This window comes from Heteronotia binoei, chromosome 5, assembly GCF_032191835.1.
Source record: "Heteronotia binoei isolate CCM8104 ecotype False Entrance Well chromosome 5, APGP_CSIRO_Hbin_v1, whole genome shotgun sequence".
Lineage (NCBI taxonomy): Eukaryota > Metazoa > Chordata > Lepidosauria > Squamata > Gekkonidae > Heteronotia > Heteronotia binoei.
The window spans coordinates 5,225,619-5,249,120 of record NC_083227.1 but is presented as its reverse complement, the minus strand read 5'-3'; the positions used below and the strand labels follow the sequence as shown (position 1 = coordinate 5,249,120).

Below are 23,502 nucleotides of genomic sequence, written 5' to 3'. Positions count from 1 at the left end.
AAAGAGCATGGGACCCAGTACCGAGCCCTGCGGCACCCCACTGCTTACCGTCCTCCACTGCGAAGACTGCCCATTTATACTCACTCTCTGCTTCCTATTACTCAGCCAGTTTTTGATCCACAAGAGGACCTGTCCTTTTACTCCATGACTCTCAAGCTTTCTAAGGAGCCTTTGATGAGGAACTTTATCAAAAGCTTTCTGGAAGTCAAGGTAAACAACATCTATCGGGTCTCCTTTGTCCACGTTTGTTCACCCCCTCAAAGAAATATAACAGGTTAGTGAGGCAAGATCTTCCCTTGCAGAACCCATGCTGAGTCTTCCTCAATAACCCGTGTTCATCAATGTGCCTACTCATTCTGGCCTTGATAATGGTTTCTACCAACTTTCCCAGTATTGAAGTCAGACTGACTGGCCTGTAATTTCCCGGATCTCCTCTGGAACCTTTTTTAAAGATGGGGGTGACATTTGCTACCTTCCAGTCCTCAGGAACGGAGGCAGATTTCAATGAAAGATTACAGATTTTTGTTAGAAGATCCACAAGTTCAACTTTGAGTTCTTTCAGAACTCTCGGATGTATGCCATCCGGACCCGGTGACTTATTAGTTTTTAATTTGTCTATCAGTTGTAGGACCTCCTCTTTTGTCACCTCAATCTGACTCAGGTCTTTCAACACCCCTTCCAAAATTAGTGGTTCTGGGGCGGGCAAAAAGTTCTCGTCTTCCGCAGTGAAGACGGAGGCAAAAAATTTATTTAGCTTCTTAGCCATTTCCCTATCCTCCTTCAGTAATCCTTTTACCCCATGGTCGTCCAAGGGCCCCACTGCCTCCCTGGCTGGTTTCCTACTTCTAATATATTTGAAGAAAGTTTTATTGTTGGTCTTTATGTTTTTTGCAATATGCTCCTCATAGTCCCTTTTTGCCTGCCTGATCACAGTCTTGCATTTGATTTGCCACAGCCTGTGTTCCCTTTTACTAATCTCACTTGGACTGGTTTTCCACCGCTTAAAGGAGTCCTTCTTACCTTTTTCATTATTATTATTATTTTATTATTATTATTTACATTACCTTATTATTATTATTATTATTATTATTATTATTATTATTCGTTGTGATCCAGCCTGAGTCTGTTTAGAAGAAGATGATATTGGATTTATATCCCAGCCTCCACTGCGAAGAGTCTCAGAGCGGCTCACAATCTCCTTTCCCTTCCTCCCCCACAACAGACACCCTGTGAGGTGGGTGGGGCTGAGAGGGCTCTCACAGCAGCTGCCCTTTCAAGGACAGAGGCTCAGAGCGGTTTACACTCTCCTTTCCCTTCCTCCCCCACAACAGACACCCTGTGAGGTGGGTGGGGCTGAGAGGGCTCTCACAGCAGCTGCCCATTCAAGGACAGAGGCTCAGAGCAGCCTACAATCTCCTTTCCCTTCCTCTCGCACAACAGACACCCTGTGAGGTGGGTGGGGCTGGAGAGGGCTCCCACAGCAGCTGCCCTTTCAAGGACTGAGGCTCAGAGTGGCTCACAATCTTTTTTCCCTTCCTCCCCCACAACAGACACCCTGTGAGGTGGGTGGGGCTGAGAGGGCTTCCACAGCAGCTGCTCTTTCAAGGACAGAGGCTCAGAGCGGCCTACAATCTCCTTTCCCTTCCTCCTCCACAACAGACACCCTGTGAGGTGGGTGGGGCTGAGAGGGCTCGCACAGCAGCTGCCCTTTCATGGACAGAGGCTCAGAGTGGCTGTGACGCTAATGAAGGGGTTAACAAGAAAACTAAGGATGCATAGAGCCTGGGTCAGGTGACCTGAGGGTGGGGACCAGAGTACTCGGAACTCTCAGAGGTGATTGACAGCTAACGGGCTGAGGGCAGTTAGTGTCAGAAAGAGTCTGAGGGAGACTGCTGAAGAGAGCAGTTGGTCTGAGAAGGAGCTGAGACAGGAGCTGAGGAGAGTCTTCAAGAGAAGCAAAGCTCACTGTTCACTCTATTTAGACAGCCAAGGGGCTGTGGGTGACTAAAGGAGAGTCACAGTAAAAGACCTGAGAGGTCACAGACACAGAGACACTTCTCTTAGGAGCTAAAGAGGTGATTGAGGGAAAGATGTGGGTCTAGAAGTCTGAAGGGCTGGGAGAAGAGACACCAGTCGACTTAAGGGACTTGGCACATTATACCCAAGAGGCCAACCCAGAATAGTGTTGGAGAGTGAAAGCTGTATGATCTGTGAAACCTGAGAGACCTAAGTGAACTTGATATTATAAAGCCTGAACTACGAAGAAACTGTTAACTGCTTGAGATACAATATAGCCCATGTATATATTTCCCATTCCCCAGTTGAAGACAGTGTGTGTATGTTAATAAATTTCTGTGGTTTACTTTAAAGTTCTCTGGTGCCAGTATTTTGGGAAAGCTATCAAACCTGCTGTGGTCCTCTACCTACAAACTGAGGTTATATCCATCTAAAAGCAAAACAAACACACCAAAGAGACTAGTAGTGAGAAATCCATATTACACCCACCCCTTGAGTTCCATAGTCGTGAGGGAAAAATTCAAAAGGAAGAACTGAGGTGGAAGAGGGGCTGGGGTAGCCATAAGCCGCATATAGAAGCGATCCAGTGAGACCTGTAGGCGCGCTGTTATAGCGGCCTACAATCTCCTTTATCTTCCTCCCCCACAACAGACACTCCTTTATCCCGCCCTCCACTCCGAAGAGTCTCAGAGCGGCTCACAATCTGCTTTCCCTTCCTCCCCCACAACAGACACCCTGTGAGGTGGGTGGAGCTGAGAGGGCCTGTCAAGGACAGAGTCTCAGAGCGGCCTACAATCTCCTTTCCCTTCCTCCCCCACAACAGACACCTTGTGAGGTGAGTGGGGCTGGAGAGGGCTCTCACAGCAGCTGCCCTTTCAAGGACAACTCCTACGAGAGCTCTGGCTGACCCAAGGCCATTCCAGCAGCTGCAAGTGGAGGAGTGGGGAATCAAACCCGGTTCTCCCAGATAAGAGAGCTCTGACTGACCCAAGGCCATTCTAGCAGCTGCAAGTGGAAGAGTGGGGAATCAAACCCGGTTCTGCCAGAAAAGAGAGCTCAGGCTGACCCAAGGCCATTCCAGCAGGTGCAAGTGGAGGAGGGGGGAATCAAACCCGGTTCTCCCAGATAAGAGAGCTCTGGCTGACCCAAGGCCATTCCAGCAGCTGCAGGTGGAGGAGTGGGGAATCCAACCCGGTTCTCCCAGATAAGAGAGCTCTGGCTGACCCAAGGCCATTCCAGCAGCTGCAGGTGGAGGAGTGGGGAATCCAACTCGGTTCTCCCAGATAAGAGAGCTATGGCTGACCCAAGGCCATTTCAGCAGCTGCAAGTGGAGGAGTGAGGAATCAAACCAGATTCTTCCAGATAAGAGAGCTATGGCTGACCCAAGGCCATTCCAGCAGGTGCAAGTGGAGGAGGGGGGAATCAAACCCGGTTCTCCCAGATAAGAGAGCTATGGCTGACCAAAGGCCATTCCAGCAGGTGCAAATGGAGGAGTGGGGGAATCAAACCTAGTTTTCCCAGATAAGAGAGCTATGGCTGACCCAAGGCCATTCCACCAGGTGAATGTGGAGGAGTGGGGAATCAAACCCGGTTCTCCCAGATAAGAGTCCGTGCACTTAACCGCTACACCAAACTGGCTCTCTCTTACCGTCCCACAAATTTTGTAAGTTTTTGAGGTGCTCCCAGATTCTTGCTTTTCTAATTGCTCAGTGAAGAACTGAATGAACCAGACAGGAAGTTCTACTTTTTTTTCTTAAGCAAGGTATTTGTTTTAGTGGATAATGTATGTGCCTCACAGGACAACGCTGGGAAAAAGAAAAGCAGGTGTATCTCTGCTTAATGCCATTCTAAACAATCCAATTCTTTTTTTTTTTTTTACAAAACCATCCCTGCAAATCCTACTTTAGCTGCAAAATGACAGGTCCACCCAAATCTCAGAGCAACGTGTTAAAGTCTCTGTGAGATCCCAAGCAAGCCAAGAACACACTGGACTTTCCAGTCTTTCAGCTGCATCTCCTGGTGTTCAGAAGGTCGTCGCTCCAGGTCACGGGTCTTCCTAGGTATCGTGACTAATCGCCCATCTCTTTATCACGTGGAAACAAATTTTCCACATTTTCATTTCTGCAGTTTGTCCCCAATGTGGTTTTTGCGATGTAACATCAGACTTATGTTATGCTTGAAGCTCTTTCCACACTCCAGGCATTTGTAGGGTTTCTCACCAGTGTGTACTCTCTGATGCGTAGTGAGGTGGTCCTTGTGCCGGAAGCTCTTCCCACAGCGCATGCACTTGTACGGCTTCTCCCCTGTGTGGATTTTCTGATGTGCCCTAAGGTGTGTACTCCTTCTGAAGCTCTTCCCGCACACTGAACACTTCAACAGTTTCTCTCCTGTGTGAACTCTTTGATGCGCCCTCAGGTTTACCCTCTGGCTGAAGCTCTTACCGCATTCTGAGCACTGATAGGGTTTCTCCCCTGTGTGAACTCTGTGATGCGACCGCAGGTTTCGGGCCTGTCGGAAAATCTTTCCACACTCCAGGCATTTATAGGGCTTCTCTCCTGTGTGAATCCTGAGATGCAAAGTAAGGCTGATGCTGTGATTGAAGCTCTTCCCACACTCCAGGCATTTATATGGCTTTTCCCCAGTGTGGATTCTTTGATGGGACTTCAGGTGTGTGCTTCGACTGAAGCTCTTCCTACACTCAGTGCATTTATATGGCTTCTCGCCGGTGTGGATTCTTTGATGCGCTTTAAGGCTCGTGCTTCGACTGAAGCTCTTTCCACACTCTGGGCATTTGTACGGCTTCTCCCCTTTGTGACTTTTTTGATGTGTGATAAGGTTGATCTTCTGACTAAAGCTTTTCCCACACTCCAGGCATGCATATGGTTTCTCCCCTGTGTGGCTTTTTTGATGCGTGGTAACATGATGCTGTTGACTGAAACTTTTCCCACATATTGAGCACTGAAATGGTTTCTCCCCCGTGTGAGTTCTTTGGTGTCTGGTAAGGTTTATCTTTTGGCTGAAGCTTTTGCCACATTCTGAGCATTTGTATGGCTTATCCACAGTGTGAATCTTCTGATGCGAAACAAGGTTGTTCTTCCGACTGAAGCTTTTCCCACACACCGAACACTCATGTGGTTTCTCCCCTGTGTGGCTTTTCTGGTGCGAAGCAAGGTTATATCGTCGGCTGAAACCCTTTCCACACTCTGAGCATTTATACGGCTTCTCCTCTGTGTTTGTTCTCGGATGAGAAGCAAGGTTCATGCTCTTTTCATACTCCGGAAATTTCTGCAGATCGTGAAGCCTCTGATGCGTGCTGAGGTTTGAGCTATCGGTTAAGAGGTTTGCACTTGTAGAGGAATTGTTCACTTTGTGATCTCGTTCTCCAACGGGAATATCACGGGAGCCAGCGTTTTCAGAAAGACTGGGATTCTTCCTCCACTTCTGTTCTGCTTCAGCTTTTCTTCTCTGCGGTTCAACTTCCTCCTCACTGCCTCTTCCATCATCTGCAGAAATAAATAATAAGGTTTAAGGTTTATCGGATTTATATCCCACCCTCCCCGCCGAAAGAGGCTCAGGGCAGCTCACAACCAGTAAAATCAAAACTGAGTTCATAACTTAAAGTTCACTTTAACTTGTTCATAAATGATTTAGAGTTGGGAGTGAGCAGTGAAGTGGCCAAATTTGCGGATGACACTAATTTGTTCAGGGTGGTGAGAACCAGAGAGGATTGTGAGGAACTCCAAAGGGATCTGTTGAGGCTGGGTGAGTGGGCGTCAACGTGGCAGATGCGGTTCAATGTGGCCAAGTGCAAAGTAATGCACATTGGGGCCAAGAATCCCAGCTACAAATACAAGTTGATGGGGTGTGAACTGGCAGAGACAGACCAAGAGAGAGATCTTGGGGTCATGGTAGATAATTCACTGAAAATGTCAAGACAGTGTGCGTTTGCAATAAAAAAGGCCAACGCCATGCTGGGAATTATTAGGAAGGGAATTGAAAACAAATCAGCCAGTATCATAATGCCTCTGTATAAATCGATGGTGCGGTCTCATTTGGAGTACTGTGTGCAGTTCTGGTCGCCGCACCTCAAAAAGGATATTATAGCATTGGAGAAAGTTCAGAAAAGGGCAACTAAAATGATTAAAGGGCTGGAACACCTTCCCTATGAAGAAAGGTTGAAACGCTTAGGGCTCTTTAGCTTGGAGAAACGTCGACTGAGGGGTGACATGATAGAAGTTTACAAGATAATGCATGGGATGGAGAAAGTAGAGAAAGAAGTACTTTTCTCCCTTTCTCACAATACAAGAACTCATGGGCATTCGATGAAATTGCTGAGCAGACAGGTTAAAACGGATAAAAGGAAGTACTTTGTCATGGGTGCTGGGGACCCTTCAGAGGAAGTTGAGTCTGATGAGGAAACTGTGCCCCTGCCACCTGCACCAGTGCCCCTGCCTCCTGCTGGAGAAGATCCCAGCCCCCCTGCCTCGCCCTCTCGGGTGGCTCGTGTGCGTGACCGCCTCCGGCAGGACCTCAGGGATCGGAGGAGGGCGGCACGCTCACAAGCAAGACGCTCCCTGAGCCCTGAGTTCTGAGAGGATTCTGGCCCTTCTAAGAGCAAGGATGCTTGAGTGGTAACAGGATCCTGGCTGCCTCCCTGAGCCAGCAATTAGCCCAAACGGGCAACAGCCAGCAGAGGGCTATATAGCTGTGGGCTTTGGGAGGAAGCTTTGTGGAAGCAACTAGTCATCTCCCTGACATTCTAGCATCCACTCCGGCTTGACTTTGGTTCCTGACTCCCTGACTTTGGCTTTGGACTTCTGGACTCCCTGACCTCGGCTTCTGGACCTCAGACCTGCGATACTTCTACAGTGATTCGGATTTGGCGCCTCGGACCCTCCTGCTTACTGGCTACAGACCTCGGACTGCCTCTGGACTTTGCCTGACCCGGCCCCAGCCGTGACAGATTGCTTCCACCGACAAACACCCACTCCACAGGATGGATGCTGAAGCAAGTGAAACCACAGAACTACTGGCTGCGCTCCAAGCCCAGGTACAGCAGCTAACACAGGCAGTAGTGCACTTGCAGCAACAACCTGCGGCCAGTGCTCCAGCCAAGTGCCCAGTTCCCCCACCTGACAGATTTGGGGGTGCCGTGGAAGAATTTCCTGCCTTCCTAGCACAGTGTCGGCTGTACTTTGAACTGAGAGCACGGGACTTCCTCAATGACAAAACCAAGGTGTGTTTCGTCATCAGTCTGTTAAAGGGGCAGGCGGCCAAATGGGCCACACCCTTACTGGTCACGTCCTCTCCCCTACTGACTGATTACCAGGGGTTTGAGGCCCACCTGTCTGCTGCTTTCTCAAACCCAGTCCAAGCAGCCACAGCCAACCGGAAGATCAGGGCACTGAAACAAGGCAACTCCTCGGTGGCTCAATATGCCACTGAATTCAAGCTCCTGACCCAGGACTTGGCGTGGAATGAGGCTGCCCAGATGGACCAGTTTACTGAGGGGTTGGCAGAGGAGGTCCTGGATGAACTGGCCAGGGTGGAGCAGCCACCCACGCTCCAAGAACTTATCACCCTCTGCCTCCGCATCGATGGCCGCCTGGAAAGTCGCCGCCAAGCCAAGACCAGAGGGCGCCAGCTCCCTGCGCCGTGCTACCTGGCTCCTCGCCCGTCCCCAGCTAGTACCAGCACCAAGGATGAGCCTATGCAGCTTGGAGCTGCTCGACCCCGCCTGACCCCAGAGGAAAAGACCAGACGCCGCACGCAGAATCTGTGCCTCTACTGCGGCACGGCAGGCCACTATGCCTCTGGCTGCCCTGCTAAGCATCGGATACCTGGACCTTCGCTGCCACTGCCGCCTTTGTGAAGCAGCACCAGATCCCTGTGCAGACAAAAGGGATTCCGTCGCTGGTGGAGGCTATTGACGGGCGCCTCCTCCGTTCTGGCCCCGTCACCCAGGAGACCTGCCCCATCACCTTCCACGTCCAGCAGCACCAAGAACAGCTGCGGTTTGATGTCGCCCGCATGCCTCGCTTCCCGCTGATTCTAGGCCTTTCCTGGCTGAAGCTGCACAACCCCATCGTGGACTGGGCCCAGCAGGAACTACGCTTCCGAGACCCATGCCCCCATCTGACTCCTCCCACCACTCTAGCAGCTGGCATCCCGAGTGGTGGTCCTCAGCTCCCTCAGAAGTATGTGGACTTTGCTGATGTCTTCGAAGAGACAGGAGCTGATCAGCTTCCCCCTCACCGGCCCTACGACTGTGCCATTGATTTGGTACCTGGGGCACCACTCCCGGTGGGGCGTCTGTACCCAATGTCGGAGCCGGAGTTGGCAGCTCTGCGAGACTTCCTGGACAAGAACCTGAAACGCGGATTCATCCGACCCTCAACCTCTCCCCTATCTGCTCCAGTGCTCTTCGTGAAGAAGAAAAGTGGGGAGCTCCGGCTGTGCAATGACTACCGGGCCCTGAACAAGATCACCATCCGCGACCGGTACCCTCTACCACTGATCCCTGAACTCTTGGATCGCCTAAAGGGGGCCCAAATCTACACCAAGCTGGACCTCCGTGGAGCGTACAATTTGGTGCGCATACGGCCCGGAGACGAATGGAAGACCGCGTTTGGGACCCGATACGGGCAGTACGAGCACCTGGTAATGCCCTTCGGACTGACCAATGCCCCCGCTGTCTTCCAGAGGTTCATGAATGACATATTCCGGGACCTGCTCGACCGCTTCGCGATCATATACCTGGATGACATCCTAATTTACTCCCGCAATCCTGCCCAGCACGCCGAGCACGTCCGCCAGGTCCTGCAGCGCCTACGAGCCCATGGTCTCTACGCCAAGCTGGAGAAGTGCGACTTCGACCTGCGCTCCGTCGAGTTCCTTGGGCACATCGTGTCACCGCAGGGGATCCTCATGGACCCGAAAAAAGTAGAAGCGGTCCTGACCTGGCAGGCTCCTCAGAATCGCAAAGACCTGCAGCGGTTCCTCGGTTTTGCCAACTACTACCGGCAATTCATCCCGGCCTACGCATCCCTGACCACACCCCTGACTCAACTACTCCGCCCCAAAGAACCCTTCCACTGGTCCCCAGAGGCCGATAACGCCTTCTCCACCCTGAAGACTCGCTTTGCCACCGGGCCACTCCTGAGATACCCCGACCCCCAGCTTCCCTTTACGGTGGAAGCTGATGCCTCCAACGTGGCCCTGGGAGCAGTGCTGTCCCAGCGCGAGGAGCCGTCCCAGCCACTACAGCCCTGCGCCTATTACTCGCGGCAGCGCACTGCTGCAGAGAGGAACTATACCATCTGGGAGAGGGAGTTGCTCGCGATCAAGGCGGCGTTTGAGGTTTGGCGACATTACCTCGAAGGGGCTCGCCACCCTGTTCAAGTGCTCACCGATCACCGGAACTTGGAACACCTCCGGACCACCCGCCGTCTCAACCAGCGCCAGATCCGGTGGTCCCTATTCTTCTCTCGCTTCGACTTCCGGATCTCCTACATCCCCCATACCCAGAACCGGAAAGCAGACGCGCTCTCCCGAAAACCGGAATACGCCCCTGCCTCAACTGAGACCGCGCCCGCTGCTCCAATCCTGCCGCCCTCAGTATTTGCAGCCACCTCCACTTCACCAGCACTCGTGGAGGACATTCGGGCTAGCCAGGCCAATGATCCCTGGGTCCAGCAACACCTCCAGGCTCTCCAAGATGACCCAACAGGGGAGTTCACGACTCGAGGCGGCCTCTTGCTACACCGCGAACGCCTCTATGTGCCGCCCGGGCTCTTGCGGGCAGAAGTGCTACGCCTGACCCACGACTCGTTACCCGCCGGGCACTTTGGACAGCATAAGACCACCCACTTGCTGACAAGGGAATTCTGGTGGCCACGAGTTCGCGCTGATGTTGCCCGCTATGTCAGCTCCTGTGACGTCTGCCGACGGGCCAAAGACATCCCAGCCAAACCCTCAGGGTTGCTGCAGCCCTTGCCCACATCTTCAGGACCCTGGGATACCATCTCGATGGACTTCATCACGGAACTTCCACGCTCCAAGGGTCAGACTTGTATCTGGGTGGTCGTCGACCTATTTACCAAGATGGCCCACTTTGTTCCGTGCCCGAAACTCCCCACAGCTCAGGAGACGGCCCAGCTTTACCTGCAACACATCTTTCGTCTGCATGGACTCCCAGCCCATCTGATCTCCGATCGGGGCCCTCAGTTCTCCTCTCGGTTCTGGCAAGCCCTCCATTCCAGCCTGGGTACTCGAGTGCACCTGTCCTCGGCCTACCACCCACAGACAGATGGCCAGACAGAGCGCACCAATGCCACGCTAGAGCAATATCTCCGCTGTTACACCTGTTACCAGCAGGATGACTGGACCACTCTATTGCCCCTAGCGGAGTTTGCATACAACAACGCGGTCCATTCATCCACCCAAATGACCCCGTTTGCTGCAACCTACGGGTACCACCCTCGGTTCTTTCCAGCGATCCTACCACCCACGAATGTCCCCGCCGTCGATGCCTACCTGCAAGAACTCCGTGCCAGCCAAGACTTGCTCCGAGAGCAGCTACAGCAAGCCAAGGAGGCATATAAACGGGCTGCGGACCGAAAGAGGCAAGAAGGCCCTCCAGTGCAGCCGGGGGATCAGGTGTGGCTCTCAACTCGCTACCTGCGCCGGCCTGGTCGGTCTCACAAGCTGGATGCACGGTTCATTGGACCCTACCCCGTAGTTGAACAAATAAACCCCGTCGCCTTCAGGCTCCAGTTGCCACCCCACCTCCGCATTCACCCCGTGTTTCATCGCTCCCTCCTTGTTCCGGCTGCACCCCCTGACCCAGCTCGGACTCCTTCCCCACCGCCGCCACCACCAGTGTTGGTGGATGACGAGGAAGAATATGAGGTGCGCCAGATCCTGGACTCCCGGTACCATCGTGGAGGCCTCCAGTACCTGGTGGACTGGGAGGGATACGGCCCAGAAGACCGGTCTTGGGAGCCCGAGGACAATCTTCATGCCCCGGACTTGGTGCACCAGTTCCACAACGACCACCCCGACCTTCCAGGTCCCTCGACGGAGGGGGGCCCTGAGGGGGGGGATAGTGTCATGGGTGCTGGGGACCCTTCAGAGGAAGTTGAGTCTGATGAGGAAACTGTGCCCCTGCCACCTGCACCAGTGCCCCTGCCTCCTGCTGGAGAAGATCCCAGCCCCCCTGCCTCGCCCTCTCGGGTGGCTCGTGTGCGTGACCGCCTCCGGCAGGACCTCAGGGATCGGAGGAGGGCGGCACGCTCACAAGCAAGACGCTCCCTGAGCCCTGAGTTCTGAGAGGATTCTGGCCCTTCTAAGAGCAAGGATGCTTGAGTGGTAACAGGATCCTGGCTGCCTCCCTGAGCCAGCAATTAGCCCAAACGGGCAACAGCCAGCAGAGGGCTATATAGCTGTGGGCTTTGGGAGGAAGCTTTGTGGAAGCAACTAGTCATCTCCCTGACATTCTAGCATCCACTCCGGCTTGACTTTGGTTCCTGACTCCCTGACTTTGGCTTTGGACTTCTGGACTCCCTGACCTCGGCTTCTGGACCTCAGACCTGCGATACTTCTACAGTGATTCGGATTTGGCGCCTCGGACCCTCCTGCTTACTGGCTACAGACCTCGGACTGCCTCTGGACTTTGCCTGACCCGGCCCCAGCCGTGACATACTTCTTCACCCAAAGGGTGATTAACATGTGGAATTCACTGCCACAGGAGGTGGTGGCGTCCACAAGCATAGCCACCTTCAAGAAGGGGTTAGATAAAAATATGGAGCAGAGGTCCATCAGTGGCTATTAGCCACAGTGTGTGTGTGTGTGTGTGTGTGTATATATATATATATATATATATATATTTGGCCGCTGTGTGACACAGAATGTTGGACTGGATGGGCCATTGGCCTGATCTAACATGGCTTCTCTTATGTTCTTATGTTCTTATGAGTGAGATCCCACAAGGCCCTAACCTCCTTCGGCAGCTGATTCCACCAATAGGGGGCAGCAATCGAGAAGGCCCCGCTCTCTGGTGGACTTGAATCTAGCCTCCCTCGGCCCACTAATAGATTTTGCGTCCCAGATCTAAGTACCCTCTGGGGAACGTGTGGGGAGAGACGGTCCCTAAGGTAAACAGGGCCATATAGGTCTTTAAAGGTGATAACCAGCACCTCATAGTGAATCCGGCAGGCTGCACAGTAAAGAGAAGAGATGGTCAAGAGAAGAGACCAGGAGGGGATCAGTGTGAAGCGATGGGTAACGTTCTGTATCTGCTGCATGCACAAAATTCCAGGTTCAATCCCAGGGTTCTTCCAGTAAAAGAACACAACTTCTGAATGAGTCTCTGAAGAGCCATTTTTAGTGACAGTAAACCATCTTAGAACAGGAAAAAGCATATAAGAAGAGCCCTGCTGGATCAGACCCAAGGGCCCATCAAGTCCAGCATTCTGTGTACACAAGAACATAATGAGAGCCTTTCTGGATTAGAACAGTGGTCCCTCTACTCTAGCATCCTGTCTCACACAGTGGCCAACTAGTTGCTCCTGAAGTTCAACGAACAAAGCATAGAGATCAAGGCCTTCCCCTGAGAAGAACATCAGAAGAGCCCTGATGGATCAGAGCAGTGGTCCAGTCAGTCCAGCATCCTGTCTCACACAGAGGCCAACCATTCCTTTGCAGGACTGAAAAAAGGGCACAGAGGCCGAGGCCTTCTTAAGAACATCAGAAGACCTCTGCTGGATCAGACCAGGGAGGGTCCATTTAGCCCAGCCTCCTGTCTCACACAGTGGCCAACCAGTTCCTCTGAAAGGCCAACAACAGGGCCAATGGATCAGACCAATGGCCCCTCCAGTCCAACACTCTGTGTCACATAAGAACATAAGAGAAGCTATGTTGGATCAGGCCAATGGCCCATCCAGTCCAACACTCTGTGTCACATAAGAGAAGCCATGTTGGATCAGGCCCATGGCCTATCCGGTCCAACACTCTGTGTCACATAAGAGAAGCCATGTTGGATCAGGCCAATGGCCCATCCAGTACAACACTCTGTGTCACATAAGAACGTAAGAGAAGCCCTGTTGGATCTGGCCAGTGGCCCATCCAGTCCAACACTCTGTGTCACATAAGAACATAAGAGAAGCCATGTTAGATCAGGCCAGTGGCACATCCAGTCCAACACTCTGTGTCACATAAGGGAAGCCATGTTGGATCAGGCCAATGGCCCATCCAGTCCAATACTCTGTGTCACAGAAGAAAATAAGAGAAGCCAAGTTGGATCAGGCCAATGGCCCCTCCAGTCCAACACTCTGGTCTGATCCAACATGGCTTCTCTTATGTTCTTATGTGACACAGAGTGTTGGACTGGAGGGACCACTGGTCTGATCCAACATGGCTTCTCTTATGTTCTTATGTGACACAGAGTGTTGGACTGGAGGGGCCACTGGTCTGATCCAACATGGCTTCTCTTATGTTCTTATGTGACACAGAGTGTTGGACTGGAGGGGCCACTGGTCTGATCCAACATGGCTTCTCTTATGTTCTTATGTGACACACAGTGTTGGACTGGAGGGGCCACTGGTCTGATCCAACATGGCTTCTCTTATGTTCTTATGTGATACAGAGTGTTGGACTGGAGGGGCCACTGGCCTGATCCAACATGGCTTCTCTTATGTTCTTATGTGACACAGAGTGTTGGACTGGAGGGGCCACTGGTCTGATCCAACATGGCTTCTCTTATGTTCTTATGTGACACAGAGTGTTGGACTGGATGGGCCATTGGCCTGATCCAACATGGCTTCTCTTATGTTCTTATGTGACACAGAGTGTTGGACTGGATGGGCCATTGGCCTGATCCAACATGGCTTCTCTTATGTTCTTATGTGACACAGAGTGTTGGACTGGAGGGGCCACTGGCCTGATCCAACAGGGCTTCTCTTATGTGACACAGAGTGTTGGACTGGATGGGCCATTGGCCTGATCCAACAGGGCTTCTCTTATGTTCTTATGTGATACAGAGTGTTGGACTGGAGGGGCCACTGGCCTGATCCAACATGGCTTCTCATATGTTCTTATGTGATACAGAATGTTGGACTGGATGGGCCATTGTCCTGATCCAACAGGGCTTCTCTTATGTTCTTATGTGACAGAGAGTGTTGGGCGGGAGGGGCCATTGGCCTGATCCAACAGGGCTTCTCTTATGTTCTTATGTGACACAAAGTGTTGGACTGGATGGGCCATTGGCCTGATCCAACAGGGCTTCTCTTATGTTCTTATGTGACACAGAGTGTTGGACTGGAGGGGCCATTGGCCTGATCCAACAGGGCTTCTCTTATGTTCTTATGTGATACAGAGTGTTGGACTGGATGGGCCATTGGCCTGATCCAACAGGGCTTCTCTTATGTTCTTATGTGATACAGAGTGTTGGACTGGGTGGGCCACTGGCCTGATCCAACATGGCTTCTCTGATGACGCTTTGCAGACTCAGCCATGGCAAAAAAACCCCGAAAAAAGCGTACTGCATGCCAGAGGCCCTTTAGAAGCTGGGGGGGGGGGGGCCTGCCTGGAAGTCCGAAGGCAGCCCCCCCTCAGGCCCCCTGTAGCTACATTCCTGGAGAGAGCCATACCCAAAGAGGTCAGAGTCCTGCAGTTCTCCATCATGGCTTCCCTGGGCGGAGTCCTTTGGCCATGATCCAGAAAATCCCACTCCTCCTTGGAGAAATACACAGATGCTTCTTCCACGGAGGTCAACAAGCCCTGAAAGAAAGAAACATTGTCTTCTCTCAGACAGTATAGACATGAAATTGCTTCTGTGCTGAATCAGACCTCTGTTTATCTTGGTGGGGAGCGTCTGCTCTGAGTGGGAAAAGTCTCTGTTGTAGCTTTGTTTATGGTCAATCACCATTAACACCTATTTACATATCGCTACAGCCACAGATCTTTTATGTTTTTGGAGCAGGAACTCCTTTGCATATTAAGAACATAAGAACATAAGAACATAAGAGAAGCCATGTTGGATCAGGCCAACGGCCCATCAAGTCCAACACTCTGTGTCACACAGTGGCAAAAAATGTTATATACACACATACACTGTGGCTAATAGCCACTGATGGACCTGTGCTCCATACACTGTGGCTAATAGCCACTGATGGACCTGTGCTCCATACACTGTGGCTAATAGCCACTGATGGACCTGTGCTCCATATTTTTATCTAAACCCCTCTTGAAGGTGGCTATACTTGTGGCCGCCACCACCTCCTGTGGCAGTGAATTCCACATGTTAATCACCCTTTGGGTGAGGAAGTACTTCCTTTTATCCGTCTTAACCTGTCTGCTCAGCAATTTCATCGAATGCCCACGAGTTCTTGTATTGTGAGAAAGGGAGAAAAGTACTTCTTTCTCTACTTTCTCCATTCCATGCATTATCTTGTAAACCTCTATCATGTCACCCCGCAGTCGACGTTTCTCCAAGCTAAAGAGTCCCAAGCGTTTCAACCTTTCTTCATAGGGAAAGTGCTCCAGCCCTTTAATCATTCTAGTTGCCCTTCTCTGCACCTTCTCTAAAGCTATAATATCCTTTTTGAGGTGCGGCGACCAGAACTGCACACAGTACTCCAAATGAGACCGCACCATCGATTTATACAGGGGCATTATGATACTGGCTGTTTTGTTTTCAATTCCCTTCCTAATAATTCCCAGCATGGCATTGGCCTTTTTTGTTGCAAACGCACACTGTCTTGACACTTTCAGTGAGTTATCTATCATGACCCCAAGATCTCTCTCTTGATCAGTCTCTGCCAGTTCACACCCCATCAACTTGTATTTGTAGCTGGGATTCTTAGCCCCAATGTGCATTACTTTGCACTTGGCCACATTGAACCGCATCTGCCACGTTGACGCCCACTCACCCAGCCTCAACAGATCCCTTTGGAGTTCCTCACAATCCTCTCTGGTTCTCACCACCCTGAACAATTTAGTGTCATCCGCAAACTTGGCCACTTCACTGCTCACTCCGAACTCTAGATCATTTATGAACAAGTTAAAAAGCATGGGACCCAGTACCGAGCCCTGCGGCACCCCACTGCTTACCGTCCTCCACTGCGAAGACTGCCCATTTATACTCACTCTCTGCTTCCTATTACTCAGCCAGTTTTTGATCCACAAGAGGACCTGTCCTTTTACTCCATGATTCTCAAGCTTTCTAAGGAGCCTTTGATGAGGAACTTTATCAAAAGCTTTCTGGAAGTCAAGGTAAACAACATCTATCGGGTCTCCTTTGTCCACATGTTTGTTCACCCCCTCAAAGAAATGCAACAGGTTAGTGAGGCAAGATCTTCCCTTGCAGAACCCATGCTGAGTCTTCCTCAATAACCCGTGTTCATCAATGTGCCTACTCATTCTGTCCTTGATAATGGTTTCTACCAACTTTCCCGGTATTGAAGTCAGACTGACTGGCCTGTAGTTTCCCGGATTAAGCCACACACCCCTGATGTAGCCAATCCTTCAAGAGTTTACAGGGCTCTTCGCACAGGGCCTACTGTAAGCTCCAGGAGGATTGAAGAAGAAGAAGACGACATTGGATTTATATCCCACCCTCCACTCACGAGTCTCAGAGCGGCTCACAATCTCCTTTCCCTTCCTCCCCCACAACAGACACCCTGTGAGGTGGGTGGGGCTGAGAGGGCTCTCACAGCAGCTGCCCTTTCAAGGACAGAGGCTCAGAGCGGCCTACAATCTCCTTTCCCTTCCTCCCCCACAACAGACACTCTGTGAAGTGGGTGGGGCTGAGAGGGCTCTCACAGCGCTGCTTTTTCAAGGACAGAGGCTCAGAGCGGCCTACAATCTCCTTTCCCCTCCTCCCCCATAGCAGACACCCTGTGAGGTGGGCGGGGCTGAGAGAGCTCTCACAGCAGCTACCCTTTCAAGGACAGAGGCTCAGAGTGGCCTACAATCTCATTTCCCTTCCTCCCCCACAACAGACAACCTGTGAGGTGGGTGGGGCAGGAGAGGGCTCTCACAGCAGCTGCCCTTTCAAGGATAATAATAATAATAATAATAATAATAATAATAATAATAATAATAATAATAATAATAATAATAATAATAATAATAATAATAATAAATTTATTTTTATATCCCGCCCTCCCCCGCCAAGGCAGGCTCTGCCAGAGCTATGGCTGACCCAAGGCCATTCCAGCAGTTGCAAGTGGAGGAATGGGGAATCAAACCCGGTTCTCCCAGATAAGAGTCCGCACACTTAACCACTACACCAAACTGGCTCACCAAACTAGATTGGTTACATCAGGGCGGTGTGGCCTAATATGCAAAAAAGTTCCTGCTCCCAAAAAAAGTTGTGGGGTTGCCAATCCCCAGGTGAGGGCAGGGGATCCCCCAGTTTGGAGGCCCTCCCCCTGTTTCAGGGTCAACAGAAAGCGGGGGGAGGGGAGGGAAATGTCTGCTGCAAACTCTATTATTTTCTATTGAGACTTATTCCCATAGGGAATAATGGGATATTAAAAATAGTCAATACCATCTAAAATAATACATTAAAATGGTTAAACCCATTAAAATCATGCCAAAAGGAGGAGAGAGATGTATCCCTATATATGGATGGCCCCGTGGCGCAGAGTGGTAAAGCAGCAGTACTGCAAGTACTGTGATCTGAACTCTATGCTCAGGACCTGAGTTCTATCCCAGCGAAAGCTGGTTCAGATAGCCGGCCCAAGGTTGACACAGCCTTCCCCTGAGAAGAACATCCGAAGAGCCCTGCTGGATCAGACCAGTGAGGGTCCATCCAGTCCAGCCTCCTGTCTCACACAGAGGCCAACCAGTTCCTCTGGAGGGCCAACAACAGGGCAGAGAGGCCGAGGCCTTCCCCTGAGGAGAACATCAGAAGAGCCCTGCTGGATCAGACCAGGGAGGGTCCATCTAGTCCAGCCTCCTGTCTCACATAAGGGCCAGCCAGTTCCTCTGGAGGGTCAACAACAGGGCAGAGAGGCCGAGGCTTTCCCCTGAGAAGAACATCTGAAGAGCCCTGCTAGATCAGACCAGGGAGGGTCCATCTAGTCCAGCCTCCTGTCTCACACAGTGGCCAACCAGTTCTTCTGCAGGGCCAAGAACAGGGCAGAGAGGCTGAGGCCTTCCCCTGAGAAGAACATCAGAAGAGCCCTGCTGGATCAGACCAGTGAGGGTCCATCTAGTCCAGCCTCCTGTCTCACATAAGGGCCAGCCAGTTCCTCTGGAGGGTCAACAACAGGGCAGAGAGGCCGAGGCTTTCCCCTGAGAAGAACATCTGAAGAGCCCTGCTAGATCAGACCAGGGAGGGTCCATCTAGTCCAGCCTCCTGTCTCACACAGTGGCCAACCAGTTCCTCTGCAGGGCCAAGAACAGGGCAGAGAGGCTGAGGCCTTCCCCTGAGAAGAACATCAGAAGAGCCCTGCTGGATCAGGCCAGGGAGGGTCCATCTAGTCCAGCCTCCTGTCTCACATAAGGGCCAGCCAGTTCCTCTGGAGGGACAACAACAGGGCAGAGAGGCCGAGGCTTTCCCCTGAGAAGAACATCTGAAGAGCCCTGCTAGATCAGACCAGGGAGGGTCCATCTAGTCCAGCCTCCTGTCTCACACAGTGGCCAACCAGTTCCTCTGCAGGGCCAAGAACAGGGCAGAGAGGCTGAGGCCTTCCCCTGAGAAGAACGTCAGAAGAGCCCTGCTGGATCAGACCAGGGAGGGTCCATCTAGTCCAGCCTCCTGTCTCACATAAGGGCCAGCCAGTTCCTCTGGAGGGACAACAACAGGGCAGAGAGGCCGAGGCTTTCCCCTGAGAAGAACATCTGAAGAGCCCTGCTAGATCAGACCAGGGAGGGTCCATCTAGTCCAGCCTCCTGTCTCACACAGTGGCCAACCAGTTCCTCTGCAGGGCCAAGAACAGGGCAGAGAGGCTGAGGCCTTCCCCTGAGAAGAACATCAGAAGAGCCCTGCTGGATCAGACCAGTGAGGGTCCATCTCACACAGTGTCTCACACAGTGGCCAACCAGTTTGGAGGGCCAACAACAGGGCAGAGAGGCCGAGGCTTTCATAAGAACCTCAGAAGAGCCCTTCTGGATCAGACCAGGGAGGGTCCATCTAGTTCAGCCTCCTATCTCACACAGTGGCCAACCAGTTCCTCTGGAGGGCCAACAATAGGGCAGAGAGTCTGAGGCCTTCCCCTGAGAAGAACCTCAGAAGAGCCCTGCTGGATCAGACCAGTGAGGGTCCATCTAGTCCAGCCTCCTGTTTTGCACAGTAGCCAGCCAGTTCCTCTGGAGGAACGAACAGCGAAGCCCCGAAAGGCACACAACTGATAATGCTGCAAAGACTTATACAAAACTATATTTGAAAATGCACTACTCGTACGTGCTGACTTGTTGAAAACACTTGGCACAATTCATACAGAGCACTCGCTTAGTTTTACACAAGCCCTTAATGGTATATGAACAATACATTCTGGAAATGATTTATACTGGCTCCGTAGAGCTCCCAATGATTAATTCAGAGTCCAAAAAAGATCCAGAGTCCCGTTTGCTGGAGGTCTTGCGTGACAGGACATCGGTAAGACCCCGTTTCCCGGAACTGCTTCCTCAGGCGCATACGTGCTCCAGTCTACCTGTTCCAAGGGACTAACGTTTCCGAGCTCAAAGTAAGCGTTGGGCAAATATCAATGGCAACGTTAGTCCCTTGAAACAGGTAGACTGGAGCACGTATGCGCCTGAGGAAGCAATTCTGGGAGACGGGGTCTTACCAGTGTCCTGTCACGCAAGACCACCACCAAACGGGATTCTGGATCTTTTTCGGACTTTGAATTAATCAATGGGAGCTCTACGGAGTCAGTATAAATCATTTCCAGAATTTATTGTTCATATACTTTTAAGGGTTTGTGTGAAACTGAGCGAGTGCTCTGTATGAAGTGTGCTAAGTGTTTTCAACAAGTCAGCACATATGAGTAATGCATTTTCAAATGTACGCACCTTTTGTATACGTCTTTGCAGAATTATTGGTTGTGTGTCTTTCGGGGCTTCTCTGTTCGTGTCTGTTTACACAACTGTCTCTTGAAGGCCTAACAACAGGGCAGAGAGGCTGAGACCATCCCCACATAAGAACATTAGAAGAGCCCTGCTGGGTCAGACCAGTGAGGGTTCAGCCTCCTATCTCACACAATGGCAAACCAGTTCCTCTGGAGGGCCAACAACAGGGCAGAGAGACCGAGGCCATTCCCAGATAAGAACATCAGAAGAGCCCTGCTGGGTCAGAACAGTGAGGGTCCATCTAGTCCAGCCTCCTGTCTCAAACAGTGGCCAACCAGTTCCGCTGGAGGGCCAACAACAGGGCAGAGAGACCAAGGCCTTCCCCTGAGAAGAGCATCAGAAGAGCTCTGCTGGATCAGACCAGGGAGGGTCCATCTAGTCCAGCCTCCTGCCTCACACAGTGGCCAACCAGTTCCTCTGGAGGGCCAACAACAGGGCAGAGAGGCCGAAGCCTTCCCCTGAGAAGAACATCAGAAGAGCCCTGCTGGGTCAGACCAGTGAGGGTCCATCTAGTCCAGTCTCCTGTCTCACACAGTGGCCAACCAGTTTGGAGGGCCAACAACAGGGCAGAGAGGCCAAGGCCTTCATAAGAACCTCAGAAGAGCCCTGCTGGATCAGACCAGGGAGGGTCCATCCAGTCCAGCCTCCTGTCTCACACAGTGGCCAACCAGTTCCTCTGGAGGGCCAACAACAGGGCAGAGAGGCCGAGGCCTTCCCCTGAGAAGAACCTCAGAAGAGCCCTGCTGGATCAGACCAGGGAGGGTCCATCTAGTCTAGGATTGCCAATTCCAATTCAAGAAATATCTGGGGACTTTGGGGGTGGAGCCAGGAGACATTAGGGGTGGAGCCAAGATCAAGGCTGTGACAAGCATAACTGAACTCCAAAGGGAGTTCTGGCCATCACATTTAAAGGGACAGCACACCTTTTCAATTCCTTCCTTCCATAGGAAATAATGAAGGATAGGGGCACCTTATTTTGGGGCTCATAGAATTGGACCCCCTGGTCCAATTGTTTTGAAACTTGGGGGGAATTTTGGGGAGAGGCACTAGATGCTATACCAAAAATCTGGTGCCTGTACCCCAAAAAACAGCCCCCCTCCAGAGCCCCAGATACCCACGGATCAATTCTCCTTGATTTTCTATGGGAATAAATCTCCACGGGGAATAATAGAGTTCCCAGAAGACATTTCCCTCCCCTCCCCCCACTTTCTAACGACCCTGAAGTGGGGGGAGGGCCTCCAAACCGGGGGATCTCCTGCCCCCATCTGGGGATTGGGAACCTTAATCTAGTCCAGCCTCCTGTCTCATTCAGTGGGCAACCGATTCCTCTGTAGGACCAACAACAGGGCAGAGAGGCCGAAGCTTCCCCTCATGTCACTGGGATTCAGAGTTTCCCTGTTAGGTAGCAACAGGCCTACTCAGAAGAAAGTCCCATTTTATCCGGTGGTGCTTACTCCCATGCAGGTCTTAAAGTCTGCGGCAAGAAGGATGCAGGAAGACCCCTGCCTGTGTTTCCAGAGATTCTACTCCTACCTGATGCGGCTGCACAGAGATGGTTTCCACGCTGCCAGCAAGAGGAGAAGGCCCAGAGGGGACTGGGGGTTTCCTTCCATCACCTGCAAGAGAGGCACAGGGAGCAGGGAGGGATTTATCCAGTTGGGTCACCTGGCTCAGCTCAGTAAGCTCGTTTTTAGCTTTTGAGGCTGGGAGTTGCATGCCTCGGAGGTACGGTTGCCAACTGAGGAAATTCCTGGAGGGTTGGGACAGCAGTTTTGAGAACGTAAAAGAAGCCATGTTGGTTCAGGCCCATAGCCCATCCATTCCCACACACTGTGTCACATAAGAACATAAGAGAAGCCATGTTGGATCAGGCCAATGGCCCCTCCAGTCCAACACTCTGAGTCACAGAAGAACATAAGAGAAGCCCTGTTGGATCAGGCCAATGGCCCATCCAGTCCAACACTCTGTGTCACATAAGAACATAAGAGAAGCCCTGTTGGATCAGGCCAATGGCCCATCCAGTCCAACACTCTGTATCACATAAGAACATAAGAGAAGCCCTGTTGGATCAGGCCAATGGTCCATCCAGTCCAACATTCTGTGTCACATAAGAACATAAGAGAAGCCCTGTTGGATCAGGCCAGTGGTCAATCCAGTCCAACACTCTGTGTCACATAAGAACATAAGAGAAGCCATGTTGGATCAGGCCAGTGGCCCATCCAGTCCAACACTCTGAGTCACATAAGAACATAAGAGAAGCCCTGTTGGATCAGGCCAATGGTCCATCCAGTCCAACACTCTGTGTCACATAAAAACATAAGAGAAGCCATGTTGGATCAGGCCAATGGCCCATCCATTCCCACACACTGTGTCACACAGTGGCCAAGAAGATGATATTGGATATTTATATCCTGCCACATACTCTGAATCTCAGAGTAGTCACAATCTCTTTTACCTTCCCGCCCACAGAACAGTCACCCTGTGAAGTGGGTGGGGCTGAGGGAGTTTTTACAGCAGCTGCCCTTTCAAGGACAACTCCTGCGAGAGCTAGGCCATTCCAGCAGCTGCAAACGGAGGAGTGGGGAATCAAACCCGGTTCTCTCAGATAAGAGTGCGCACACTTAACCACTACACCAAACTATGCCAAAAGAACCACGTGCCATCAAGAGGCCCACCAGTGGGGTCAGAACTCCAGGAGCCCTCCCAATGTGGTCCCCCAAACACAAAGAATACAGAGCATCACTGCCCCAGAGAGAGAGAGAGAACCGAAATGGCCCATCCAGTCCAACACTGTGTCACATAAGAACATAAGAGAAGCCATGTTGGATCAGGCCCATGGCCCATCCAGTCCAACACTCTGTGTCACATAAGAGAAGCCCTGTTGGATCAGGCCAGTGGCCCATCCAGTCCAACACTCTGTGTCACATAAGAACATAAGAGAAGCCATGTTGGATCAGGCCCATGGCCCATCCAGTCCAACACTCTGTGTCACATAAGAAAAGCCATGTTGGATCAGGCCAGTGGCCCCTCCAGTCTAACACTCTGTGTCACGTAAGAACATAAGGGAAGCCATGTTGGATCAGGCCAATGGCCCATCCAGTCCAACACTCTGAGTCACAAAAGAACATAAGAGAAGCCATGTTGGATCAGGCCAATGGCCCATCCAGTCCAACACTCTGTGTCACATAAGAACATAAGAGAAGCCCTGTTGGATCAGGCCAGTGGCCCATCCAGTCCAACACTCTGTGTCACATAAGAACATAAGAGAAGCCCTGTTGGATCAGGCCAATGGCTCATCCAGTCCAACACTCTGTGTCACATAAGAATATAAGACAAGCCCTGCTGGATCAGGCCAGTGGCTCATCCAGTCCAACACTCTGTGTCACATAAGAACATAACAGAAGCCCT

At 51.7% G+C, this 23,502-nt stretch overlaps 1 protein-coding gene across 1 annotated transcript; it reads right to left on the bottom strand.

Annotated features, from left to right (window-relative positions):
* Nucleotides 1-3,751: 3,751 nt before the first annotated feature.
* Nucleotides 3,752-21,708, bottom strand: LOC132572128 (zinc finger protein 501-like). The gene is made up of 3 exons (XM_060238932.1): nt 21,628-21,708; nt 14,664-14,793; nt 3,752-5,519 (listed from the first exon to the last, which is right to left on the bottom strand). The coding sequence occupies exons 2-3, from the start codon at nt 14,695-14,697 to the stop codon at nt 4,132-4,134; spliced, it is 1,422 nt and encodes a 473-aa protein (XP_060094915.1). The 5' UTR covers nt 14,698-14,793; nt 21,628-21,708; the 3' UTR covers nt 3,752-4,131.
* Nucleotides 21,709-23,502: the final 1,794 nt, after the last annotated feature.